At 31.1% G+C, this 13,208-nt stretch overlaps 1 protein-coding gene across 2 annotated transcripts in view; it reads right to left on the reverse strand.

Moving 5' to 3' along the window:
• The window catches only part of LOC126736495 (neurotrimin-like), a 95,145-nt gene that overhangs the window by 12,205 nt on the left and 69,732 nt on the right, over nucleotides 1–13,208 (reverse strand). The window contains exons 4-5 of one of the 2 annotated variants that reach the window (XM_050440882.1): nucleotides 4,098–4,256; nucleotides 3,314–3,442 (exon numbers count right to left, since the gene is read on the reverse strand). In XM_050440882.1, the coding sequence (XP_050296839.1) occupies nucleotides 3,314–3,442; nucleotides 4,098–4,256 (288 nt within the window). Of the gene's footprint in view, nucleotides 1–3,313; nucleotides 3,443–4,097; nucleotides 4,272–13,208 lie in introns of both variants that reach the window. The other variant, XM_050440877.1, reaches the window with a different exon arrangement.

Raw genomic sequence — 13,208 nt, forward strand, 5'->3', positions numbered from 1 at the left:
TAACTTAAGCCAACATGTTCGACATTGATTTCCTGTTCAATTTTTAATACTTACGAAGACGTAAGATCATCATTGGTTGTGTATGCTTTTAACCCAACTTGTCAATGGAAATATACAGATTGTTCTGTGACACATGTGAATCGTTTCGCAATAAATTTACCGGCCACAGACTCTTCATCTATAAAGATTTCAATCTCCCTCATATTAAGTAATCATACGATAATAATGTGATGGTCAAATCATCAATCTTGATGGCCTGGTTGCTCTCTACATGTTTGCTGTACTTTTTGCTGACCAAAAATACGACTTTCTTTCATCCAGTATCATTTGCTTCCGATATGTCAACCGTGTTGAAATCTCTATTTCCTTTTCAATATGTCTCCAAGATCCCACTAATTGGAGATATTTTTTTAATAACAAATTAAGTAAATGGATTACTATAATCGGATATTGTAGCTATAAAATTGATTATTGACCATTAACAAAAATTTTAATTATGGCAATCGAACTGCTCGGTTCTCACAATAAAAAACTTAGATTATTACAGCAAAACTCTTTGATTGTGATAATCAAATCGCTTTATTATTAGAATTTATAACCTTCAATATCTCAGAAAAAATATAATGAGAATTACCTAGTAATTCCATTGAATTATTCCTAAACGATATTTGAGGCTATAAATCATCCTATAAGAATAAAGGGATAATATCTCTAGGCATATTATATACTTTCACATTAAAAATATAATTTTTGTGTTTTTTTTTATAACTTATTATTAAATGTATGTCTGTGAATAGATTTTAATAATTTAATGATATTCAGAACTGTTTCGTTATTTTTTTTTTTTATTTCATTAAAAACAAAAAAATCCTTAATCACCTTATATGAATATTAACATCTATTTTATTAAAACTACGACTATTTGTTTAGGAAAGGATAATTACAAGTATAAAAAGACAATAATATGTAAGGATATACAATAATTTGTAAATCTGGCTTGTTACAATAAAATTGTGAAAATAAAGTCAACAACATTCTATTTCTCTACTTATAATCAAACGACTTTTATCGTTCCTTTTCTATGACCCTAATAGAATATTATCGTTAATCGTGAACCAAATAAACTTAATCGAACTATTTGATTATTGCAATTTATAAATTATGTGTTGACAATAATGTGTTTTTTAATTAGATGATTTTCGCCATCTTAATACAATTGAGTAGATTAGTGTAATCAGAAAATTTAATTGTCATAAAAGAATAGGTCCAATCGAAAACTTTAATTAGACCATTTTTCTGGGTGCAGTTTGTGTAATTTTTCGGTATGGGAGAAAGTTCAGACGTTCCATATTCTTAAATGATTACAGTGATATTACAATTAATCCACACACAAAGATTTCGAAAACTTTTAAATAATTTACTGAAATATTTGCTGCCATAATTGGAACTTGTGAGATAATCAAAAGACAAGTAACATAAATAATACTGTTTATTAAAAATAAAACAAAACCGTTTTTATTCTAAATGTCGTAGTTTAAAACGAAATTAAAATGACATTTTAGAAGCTTATTTGAATTTTATTACATTTCGCAGACGGACTTCGCAACAGTAATTTACAAAGATTCGTGCCAGAGGCCAATTTTGCCAATTAGAAGATCTTTTCGGAAAACTAGTTTTATACAACTCGGCCGTTGCTTTAATAAAGAGCTCAACGAAGACGGAACTCAAGACGGAACATCAGATAAAATAAAATAAAAATTAATTGTCTTGTTAGGAGGGACTTTTAGTTTATTGCTAAATACCGCATATACGCTGCAGGCTAAATGAGGAGATTAAACTATGTTTTTTCTTGTGTCCTCTATGTTTTTTATTATAATTTAATAGGGTAAATTCTAAAGAAAAAACTTAAAATTGGCTTTCAGAAATTAGTAACTTTTCCTTTTCCTAAATGTGAAGAGGTAAACTAGTGCTTTGGAACAGACCTAGGGAACCAATGCAAAATTAAAATTAGTTTCTAGAAGCAACATAAACCTAACTAGAACACAGCGCTTTTACTAGCTCTGTACCTGGAACCCAAAATTGTTTACCTTAAAAATAAATCATATGAGGAGTGTCTTTTTAAAAGGGGATATTCACGTTTTTGGGTTTTGTTATACTAAGTCTTGAATCCGTTTGTCTGTGCTAAAATTCATATTTTGACCATCATAAACCGAAACAAAACGTGATATATCCTTAGTAAATTACATTGAAAAAATTGTGTTCTTTTCAAAAGGGGATTTACTATTTTGATTTTTCTCAAAAGGTGATATTTACATAAATTATTATTTACTTTAAATTTTTTACATGTTTGGTTTAAATTTTATTATACTTTTTACTAATTATGTAAAAAAGAATAGATTATATTTAATAAGGGGCTTATAAGGGGTTATAATATATTATTTTGATACATTTATGTTGCAAATAAATTTTGAATTGCTCAAATCGAATAAGTGGCTTAGAATTTACACCGATTTTAATGATTCCACTTTCAATAGCTTCCCCCACCCCTACTATCCTTCGTACGTCAATAATTCATGAACCAAAATTATAGCAAATTATCTAGGCTTACTAAAAATAATATCAAAAGTATAAGTTAATATTTAAGTTTTCGGAAAAAAAGACGTTTCTTTTATTTAATTTTTAGTTGCGCCCTCTTGTGGTGAAATACGGAACTTAAAAATTTCCAGAATTTTCTCATGGTCAATTTTTGGTATTGGATCATTTTATTTATTTATTTATTGTCTGTAATAATTTTTCTATTTTTTGTTATTTAACAAAAAATTTAATCTATTTTTTAGGTATTTGGAATGTGTATTGTTTTGCTTGATGTTAAACTGTCAAATTTAGAATTTAGAACTTTTATATGTAGGTTTATTAGGTATATGATTAAAGAAAAAGCTGTATTTAATCAGTTATTAGTTAAGCGTTACTGTTAATGAGCGTTACTGAAATTACCATTTTTTTAATGAAGTGTGGGGCCACAATGTTAAAGACCAGAATCTGCCATGGCAGAATTCTGAATTTGTAGGCCTTTTATTTGCGTAAATTTATTACTAGATTTTGTAAACTTGTATTTTATTTTGTTTCTTCTATGGAAATAAAAAATATTTATTATTATTATTATTATAGAGAATATTAATCTTCCCATCATACCACTATTGTAAACTCCAATCATATTATTTTTATCTAGAAGAATAGATTATAATATAATAAATATGAAAATATGCAAAAAAATATTGTTTAATATGGAGTGATTTTAAAAGAAATAACTTACATTGTACTAATAGAGATATCCTCTTGCTGACAGATGGTGGTACCCGATTGGATGCTATGCACATGTAGGTTCCCATTTGATCTCTATTTACTTTCGTCATGTTTAAGAATTCTCCTGTTATCTCTAAAACTGCAAGAAAACAAATTTTTCTAAACCTCTTGTAAAAAATATTACGTAAAGTAAGCCTAATCCCCTTTTTTTAGTTAAATTCTTTCTGCGAATACTTTTTTAATTTTACAATGTTTATCCTATGGATTCTATAAAATGTTAGATAAGAGACAAAAAAATAGAAGAAAGCTTAACTTAGCGTACCTTCTTAACACCCTCTTATTTTCCCTGTTTCAAGTTTATATCCATTTTAATTAGATTTCCAGACAGACTTTCAGGATTCAACTGAACTTTTATTCATTTTATTTAGCTGCAGCAAAATAAAACGAATAAAAAAATAGATCAAGCTTAGACGGTCCACTATATAATGAAAAAACACAGTTTTGTTGGAAAATGCTAATTTCCCTCTTCAGGTTCTTTTTCCATTCAAAGAATCTGATGAAACGGGAACGGCTGAAAAGCCCTATTCAATGTCTGACCTTTTTAATTCGAAACTTTTTCAAATCCCATCTACCTGTTTTTGCTCACAGTCAATGAAATAAAAATGGATAAATAAGAATCTTACAGTTAATAAAGACTTGATTTAGGGATGCTCTTTACCCGCATACGGCGAAATTGAATTTAGGAGGTATAAAAAATTTGAATAAAACATGCAATTGAAAATTTAAATTTATACCTTCCGAGCCATTAATTAGCTTAATGGGCTGACTATCTTCTCTTCTCCAGGTTATAGTAGGCAACGGAGAACCCGTTGCGGCACAACGTAGGAATACATCTGCATTTTCATCAACGATCATATCTGCACTAGTTGGATAGTCCAGGATATCTGGAGGAACTGTAATAGGAACGGCTAAATTTCAATATTGATATTGTTCAATTTATTATGATGATGAAATGTACATTCTAAGTGTTTTTGCGTGGTATCTCCGTTATTTTCAACGTTAAGGGGATGCGGTTTTCGCGACACTATGCTACTTTTTCGTGAAGTTAAGGATGCCGTTCACAAAATGTTTGTAGCCCTATATATTTTAAAAATATATAAAATATTTACTATATTTCATAAATAAGCAAATAACTTGAATTTGGGCTATTTTGAGTTATCCCCAATTTCCCTCTAAACATGTTGTTCTCTATTCAGCGCTATAACTTCATATTTCCTAAGATGACTAGAAAGTATATAAATTAAGTCACAAATAGTAGTTAACTTTAACGCTTCTTTTTCTTCTTTTCATAGTTTGATATTTCTAGCGGTCACTTGTAGCGATTGTATTGTTTAAGAGGTTTATCAATGTTAAGAAGTGACAAGGCAACAAAAAGTCTTTTTTTGAAAAATTTGTCTTTTTTTTAATTAATTTTTATGTGTAGTTCTTTGAAACTTTTCAAAAAACTTGAAATTCTTATATCTTTCTAGTGAACCAATAAAGGTGAATTTTAAATTTTTTGGAGGTTTAAATCAAAACCTTATTTTTTTTAGATCAGTTAAATTTTGCTTTATAACTTTAAGCCATAGTTTATTATTGAAATTATAGTTTTAGTAGTTTTCTAGCTGTTTAGGAGAAATGGCGACTGTTGAAAAATGTTCAAATCTACCAATCATAAAATACCAATAACTTCTTCGATTGCAAATATAGTATATAAATAAAAATACTTTTTGACGACTTTTTTATAAATTTTTTAAAGCTTTTTCTTGTTTTAGGAAAAAAAATTAAATATAGTTTTTACAAAACTAAAACCTATTATTCTAAAATACTTTTATGTGCATACAGTTATCGTTAATTTGAAAACTTTTTATTAAAATGCTTGAATTTATTAGGGTATTCTTTGCTTGACAAACTTAAATAAACTTTTCATATTAAGTTTCTTTTGGCAATAATCAGAAAAAAATAATAAACTTGAACCAAAATAACAATATAAAAATAATAGTGCATATTTATTTTGCAAAAGATGTGTTCTTCTTCTTTGTTTAAAGTTGCACCGATATTACAAAACTACACTAAATAACATCATTTATTTAACTCATTTTCCGTAACTTTTAACTCTCCTATTTCGTATTTGTATATTGATTTCTTCAGGTGTAATTTACGCATTTCAATGCTTAAACATTTTTCATGGATATATCTATTACGCCCATTACACTGAATATTTGATTTGACATTAATTCATTTATCAAAAATAATAATATTAATAATAATGTAATACCACAATATTATTTCAATTTTCTTTTATATATGTATAACATAAATGTGTACCATAAAAACTCCGGAAAAATAATACAAATATAACTTTAGTAAAATAAAATGATAAGGAAAAACCATCAGCATATGTCCATCATGTGGTAATATATATACTGCATGAAAAGTTATAAAGCAAAAATCTCATATAACATATTATCTCATAACCTGCTCTTTATAGCGCTACTGTTATTAAGTTTCTGAGAAGCAAAGTGTCTTGGGAACTTATTAAAAAGCGGTGCTATGTGGTTTCCTGATATTAGTTTGCTGATTTAAAATAACTCTTTTTACTAAACATATTAAAAAAACATATTTTGGAAATGATGTACATGTTTAAAAAAGCGTCACTTATTTCTGAATATTGAAGAAATAAGTAAAAATGTCCACATGGAAAAAGTGATTTATAACAGGTCTATAAAATATTACTATTAAATTTATTCGCATGAAATAAACCATTGGACAGTCAATTATATATTTATTAACTATAATAGAATATGCAGATATGTATGCTGTTTTATCTTTTACTCAGCACTTTTCATATTTGTTAAATACATAATTATTTAATAACAGATTATTTGAATATTTATACAGTTTTTTTATAAAAATTTGAAAAAAGTTAAATTTTAGCTATAATATATAATTTGCCTATGCCTTTGTGATGTTTGCTGTCTCGGAAACTCTTAGAGAGAGAATAAAAGTTAAATTACAGAAATGTTTAGGTTATTATACATGCAATTAAAGCCCATTTAGTTTAGAAATTTGTCAATTCTTGTTTTTAATATATTTAAAAAAAAACTAGAATAATATTTATTTATGAACAATTTAAAAATGTAGTTTATTAAAAAAGTAAATATTATCTAGAAAGCGATTTTGTACTAAAATTTTATTTACAACTTCTCGATAATTTGAAACCATTTTCTACTTAGTTTTATTGAATGAATGCCATTATGGATTTAGAAAGTTATTTAAAGGGTTATTTTGTCAACCCTTTGCAACGATGTATCGCATTTAATAGACAAATATTTAAATTGTGATTTTATTATAAATCTGTCAACGTGGCATAATATTATTTTCATATTTTTTTTTAATAATAATAATAATAATATCACATTAAAACCTACAACGACATGACTCAAAACTTAAAAAGTTTATCCCGATATAACAAAAAACATAAAAAAAATTATATTAAGTTTCCAAAATATTCAATTTGCAAAATTTCATTAAATATTCCAGTACCTCCTAAATAGAAGATAGTGTACCCTTTAGGCTTAGAATATTAAATAATAGTAAATTCTACTTTTTAAATATTTTATTGTTGTGAAGCATGATACATCGTTGGAGTGACGTAAATAAAAAAAGGAGAGAAAAAAGAAACAAAAACACAAATTGTGGATGCTCCATCTGATCCTTATCGATCCTTACGAATATCTGCAGGTAAATATCTAGGTTTTTGAACAGTCACATTACAAATGCCAACCTCTTACTCATCTGGTACTGGCAACCTGGAAAGTATGTCAGGCATAACATTTACTTTTCCTCGCATATACTTTGAGGTTATATGATTGCAATTTCAGTGCCCAACGTGCAATACGTCCAGTAGGTGATTTTATAGACAGCAATCACCGTAAGGGCTGATGGTTACTTCGGATAGTCACAATTTGTCCTTCAATGTATCCTCCAAATCTTTTTGCTGCCCAAATGACTGCCTGTGATTACCTTTCCATTGTACTGTAGTTCCTTTTAGCTGCACAGAATAGTCAACTAGCGTACTTAATAGACCTTTTATGTGAGGACTTTCCTGAAGTAAAACAGCTTCAGTGTCACTTGCATCATTTCAATTGCTTGTCGTAGAATGAGGCATTTTTGCAGCAGTAAGATCCGTTAAGGGCGTCACGATAGCGGCAAAGTTTTGCACGAGTTTTTTATACCAGGCACAAGTTTTAACAAATATGCGCAGCTTTTTTACAGTTTTCTGAGACTTGGCAAATTTGTTAAAGGATTGTTTACTTTGCTCATGTCAAAACATGCATTTTTTCTTATTATGTACCTCTTAAGTTACATTGTTGCAATTTGGTGAATACCACATCTACCTTATCCTTAATATGCTCTTAAAAAATCTTAGATAATACAAGAAGATCATCAATATATGCTATCAAATTGAGATCTAAACCAGCCTCAAACTTATCAATAAGCCGTTGAAAGATGGCGGGAGTATTTTTAACGCCGAAGGGCATTCTTTTAAATTTAAAAAGCCTAAAAGCGTGACGTTTTATCACGGTTTTCCTCTGCTACTATGATTGGTAAGTACCCCGCTTTTAAGCCAATTGATGTCATAAATTTTGTTTCTTTTGTACACTGCAGAAGGACAGCGATCCTAGGCATTGGGTACTTGTCACTGTTTGTCACTTGATTTAGCTTCTGGTAATCAACACAAACGCTCATGAAGCGATCTGGTCTCTCAACTGGAGCTGTCCGCGGACTATCACACTCCTGAATGACGTCTTGCTCTAACATATGGTCTATTTTCTGCCTGAGAATATCTCTTTTTATCTTGCTTAATCGAAATGGAGTCAGAGAAATTGGTGCTACAGCTGGTTTAACGGTTATATGCATCTCTGTGGCCTCCCCTTGTGGATTAAAAACATCTATCTGGGCAATAAGTAGTTCATTTAGATTGTTCTAATGTTGAGGTGACAAGCACGTTCCTTCAACATCTCGCAACATATTATGAGAGGTATCTTTGACTTTAGTGGCACCATCACATCTGATAGGTCAAACTTTATTTTTGAACTTTCATTAAAATAAGAGTATTTACCAGAAAGATCCAGGACAATTTGGGATTTGCATAAAAAGTCAACACCCAATAGACTATACTTAGTAATTGCCAAAGCTAGGAAGGTCGTATTTATGCTGCTGGCCTCTATCAAAACATCTGTGGTAAATAAAGGCACTTTTTGGCTTGAGGCACTTTGATCAGCTAAAACAATTTTCAAACAAGTAATTCGTGCTTTTGAATTTATACATATCAAAAAATCTTTTCTCCTCGACAGATCTAGTGACACCTGTATCTGCACATGCAAATCCATCTTCTTCTAAAATTTTAACAGGAAGAAGTGGTCTTAACTAATATTTCAATAGTTTTTACAGTTTATATGGTATTAGCTTGGACATTGTTTATTAAAAGTGAGAAAAGTGTACATACAGACTAGCAGCTTGTGTATGCTACTATGCCACTAGGTTTGATACAAATGCACAATAATTAGCGTAATCTAGGAACTACAAAAATTTACCTGAAAGGTTCTGAGGTCACGTTGCCCCTTACCTGAGTAAATGCATCAGGAAGTACTGAGTGAGAAAAGTGTACTTACAGTCTAGCAGCTTGTCTACACTATGTCACTAGGTTCAACATAAATGCTATATTTTTAGAGAACGAAACCGTAAAATTAAAGAGTTTATAGGGCATTTCGTAAACACTTGCGTTTACTTTCAATTATAAAGAGAACAGGTCCCAAAACGATTTACGTATCGAAAGTTTGGAATTTTAATAATGAACTTGGATAAGGAGAAAATTTAGTAAACCCTTAAGAAATTCCGGTGGAATTATCAGAATATAATTTAATGAATAACATCAAAACTGTTGCTTTAAAAGATTAATTTATTAAGGTAAAGACAGAAAAGTGTCAAATCCTTTAATGTTTTACCGCCTCAGAGGCGTAGAAAGCCATCAAATTAATCACGATGACGTATAAGGATTGTAGGGAGCACAATCAACTGCATTGTTGTTAAATGATTGACAGATAAACTAGTATTGTAAAATAATAATTATAATAATAATAATGAAGCCAGTGAATAAAAAAAGTTGACCTTAAATGTTTGCTATTTCCAAATTTGACGAGACAGTAATTAAAGCTTGTAGAGAACACAATGAACCGCGGTCTTGCCGAATGATTGGCGGCTGAATTGTTTGATGTTTTACAATGAATACCATTATACTTGTGTTGTAAAAAATTATTAAAATAAAAATAATATTAGGTTTTCTTATTATCAAAAAAAAATTTAACTGATTAGTTTCTTTTTTCCAAATTTACGGTGTTACAAATGCACATTAATTAGCGTAGTCTAGGAACTATAAAAATTTACTCCAAATGTTCTGAGGTCACATTGCACCTTGTCTGAGTAAATGCATCAGGAATTAGGAGTACTGAATAGGTATAAAACTAATAATAGGTATAAACTATTGCAATTTATTAAATCGGTAAGGCACAACAAATTGTGTAAAAATTGTATGCACAACACAAAAATACGGTTTTTAAATCCAGACTTGCCTGAAAGTTTATTTCACTTTCACGGTAAAATAAGAGCTTTCGGGCTCCGTTGGTGCACAACTGTGATAAATGACCAGACCCGATTCAGCTTTTACCCTATACAGCTTAAATTTAATGCAAATAAAATGTTTCGCACTAGAGAAAATCACCATTTAACCCTTAAATCTAAAACCGGTCAAGTCTCTTTTTTACACGACGTAAGTTGCTCGCAATGCTTATTGGTCCACCTGGTAAAGGCTACTATCATAAGCTAAAATAGCTTAAGATCAAGAGGTTAATTAATGTCTTAATATAGTTTATCCTTAAATTATAGACGAAGCTTAGAAAACCAAGTTTCCTCATTATCATATCGTTAAAGAATAAAGGCTTCATATTCCAATAAAAATCAATTAGGAAGATTTTATCACGTGGATTAAAAACCTAAAATTTGTTTTTAGAATCAAAAGGGTGGTGAAGTTTTCCTTCTGTTATCTTTTATTATGTTTCACTAGCATTTTCTCATTAATGAAGCCAATAATCAAAATACGTGCCGACGAGCCACTATGCACCCTTTAATATTGTCACCCCATTTAGTAAATCCCCTTAAAAGCTTTTTATTTTTTAAATGCACGCCCTTAGTGTTTCGATTGAAATAGAAAATATTTAAGTCGAGAAACTTTTTTACTGCTTTAGAGTGATATAACCACTTTAACCAATATTCTTTCTTCTCATAGGGAGCCATTAAGGAGCTTTACAACTTCGAAACATATAATCCCAAGGTTTGATAATGTTTAAATTTACTTAAATTTAACTGAATATTTCATGTATTCTAAACTTTAGTATAACTAACTATACCAGCCGGAGAGTATCTGGCTTGAGTAACTTGTCAACTTCAGCAAGTCGGTTTATTAGGGTTGCCATCGCTTCGTCTCGTTATTCAATTTATCCTCATGTTGCACCAAAGTCGCTCCGTTAGTTCCCAAACTTCCGACTTCTGTCTCTATATTACACAAACTTTATGGCGTAACGGAGAGCAACTCTCTATATTTTTAGACAATGGGACCTTTGCGTTGCATACAACAGAGGAAAACAATGCCGAATATAAATAAATGAACAAGAGACGAAAGGGTTATTGGACGTAAATAAGTGATATTGATGTGTTTTCGAAGGTTGCTGTTGAAAATATATTAATACAATATTGAAATTATAGTTTAAAGCATTTTTGCTTTCGTAGGTTACTAATTAAAATAGTAACCTTTAAACTCTCAAGATTTATTTAATCTTTTAGTATAAAATAAATAAATAAACAAATTTTAGCCTAATAACACAACAGCACAATACACATCATACAGCACAATAAAGCTGAATCAGTTTCCTTGTGTTATTCATCGGTTTTGGAGGTTTCCACTCTTGTCACTACATACCTCTAGATCGAGCTGATCATTAACACTAAGTCATAAAGCCAAAGAGTAAACGATCATGCTATCTTCTTTTTTGCATTTAGCGGGTTAACGTATGATTTGTCTTAATTTATAGTAACCCAGCTTTGTTGACGTTTTTCCTAATATTTACTTTTTACTTAAGAAATGTACTCTGATGAGTGAAACACCTTTCTAAAAAGCCGAAAGCCGGCCATATTTTGAGATAACATTTAGTCTCCTTTCGTCGTTCTTTAAGACGTTGTGACTGCCATGCGGATACTAACTAATGCTTAAATCCCCCGAAGATTTTGAAGTAAGGCTTTTTTAATGTCGATTTTTTGTAGAAATTATACTTACTTAGTAAATAATTATTGTCCTGGGGACGTACTATATTGGGCGCAAATATCATGCGTAGGATAGTCCCAATAAAAATACCTTTGGACATCTATTGAACCTCCTGAATGGGATTATCAGATTTGAGATATACATGGGAAGTATCTTATATATTCATATTCTTAATTAAATATGTTATATCATTTTTATAAACTAAAATTTTTTAAAATTTCGTATAGTAATTTCGTAATTTCGTATTAGTCCATTAAGACACATCTTGTCAAAAGCCTTGGAGATGTCGAGGAAGACTGCACCTGTATGATATGCATAGTTTGCTCTATCTAAGATGTTATAGAGGAGCCTTGTTATTCGATGCACTGTAGAGTGCTCCCTCTGGAATCCAAACCGTCCACGAGGAAAAACCTGAAGCCTTTCAGTAGCGCAGCTTTTCCCATGGCTGATAACAGATTAATGGGCCTTTAACTCTTCAACTCCATTGCTGATGCCCCCTTTTTGCGGAACAGGAGGATGTTTGCAGATTTCCACTTGGATGGGAAATGATTGTGTACTAAAATCCCGTTGGAGATTTCAGCAAATTCATCGAAGTGTTTGCCAGGTAGGTTCATAAGCACCCCGGTGCTTTTCTGTTGACCGTGGCTCTAAGGTTATGATCCTCGCAACCTCTAGGAAGAACTCGTTGTTGATTTCAAGGAATACATTACAAAGGATATCTGTGGAGGAATTTAGTAAGAGTTAGCTCTCAAAACTACCCACGAAGACGTCAACCTTTTACTAGGGATTGCGAATGGGGTTACCATTCACGTTAAGATATGGCATGTTTTTCTTGCCTTCTTTTGTCATATTTCTGACAAGCCTGAAGAGCTCTCGAGGGTTGTCGTGGACGTAGTTCTCGACTTCTTAAAGTTTCTCCTGCCACACCACGTTGCTGTACTCATCCAGCATAGTCTTGATTAGGTCTGCGGTTAAACCTATAAAGTTGGCTCTTGAGAAATGGGTTATTTGTCCTTAAGGCGTTTCTCCGAAGAAGATGATGAGCTGGTTGGGTGTTTACCAAGAATTCCCTAAAACTACGCTAATTAGTGTAATGCCTGAATTTGTTTGGCTGTTGCTGACCACCCACCTTCCGGGTAGATGATCAGAAGTAAGGCTATAGATGACCTGAGCCTGGGTAGTCTTTGGAGAATTTTTGGTAAAGAAAAGACCCAACATTTCTGGTATGGCTGTACTGGACAAGTGGATTGAGTCATCAGGAACCAGGATGTTGAAGGCAATGGCTTCTGCCATGGTCATGAGGTTTACTCTACGTTGATTGGTTATTCTATACCCAATCTTTGTATTTGGCTATCCCCAATAAGCATGGGTTTGTCACCCTCAAAGAGTTTGACCAGGTTAACTCTTGTAATGTCCCTGTTAGGGACCACCTACAAGGAGTCCACCTGAAGCTCATCCTGTAACGTCTGGATGCTGGCGAACGTCC

The sequence above is a fragment of the Anthonomus grandis genome, chromosome 1 (genome assembly GCF_022605725.1).
Source record: "Anthonomus grandis grandis chromosome 1, icAntGran1.3, whole genome shotgun sequence".
NCBI lineage: Eukaryota > Metazoa > Arthropoda > Insecta > Coleoptera > Curculionidae > Anthonomus > Anthonomus grandis.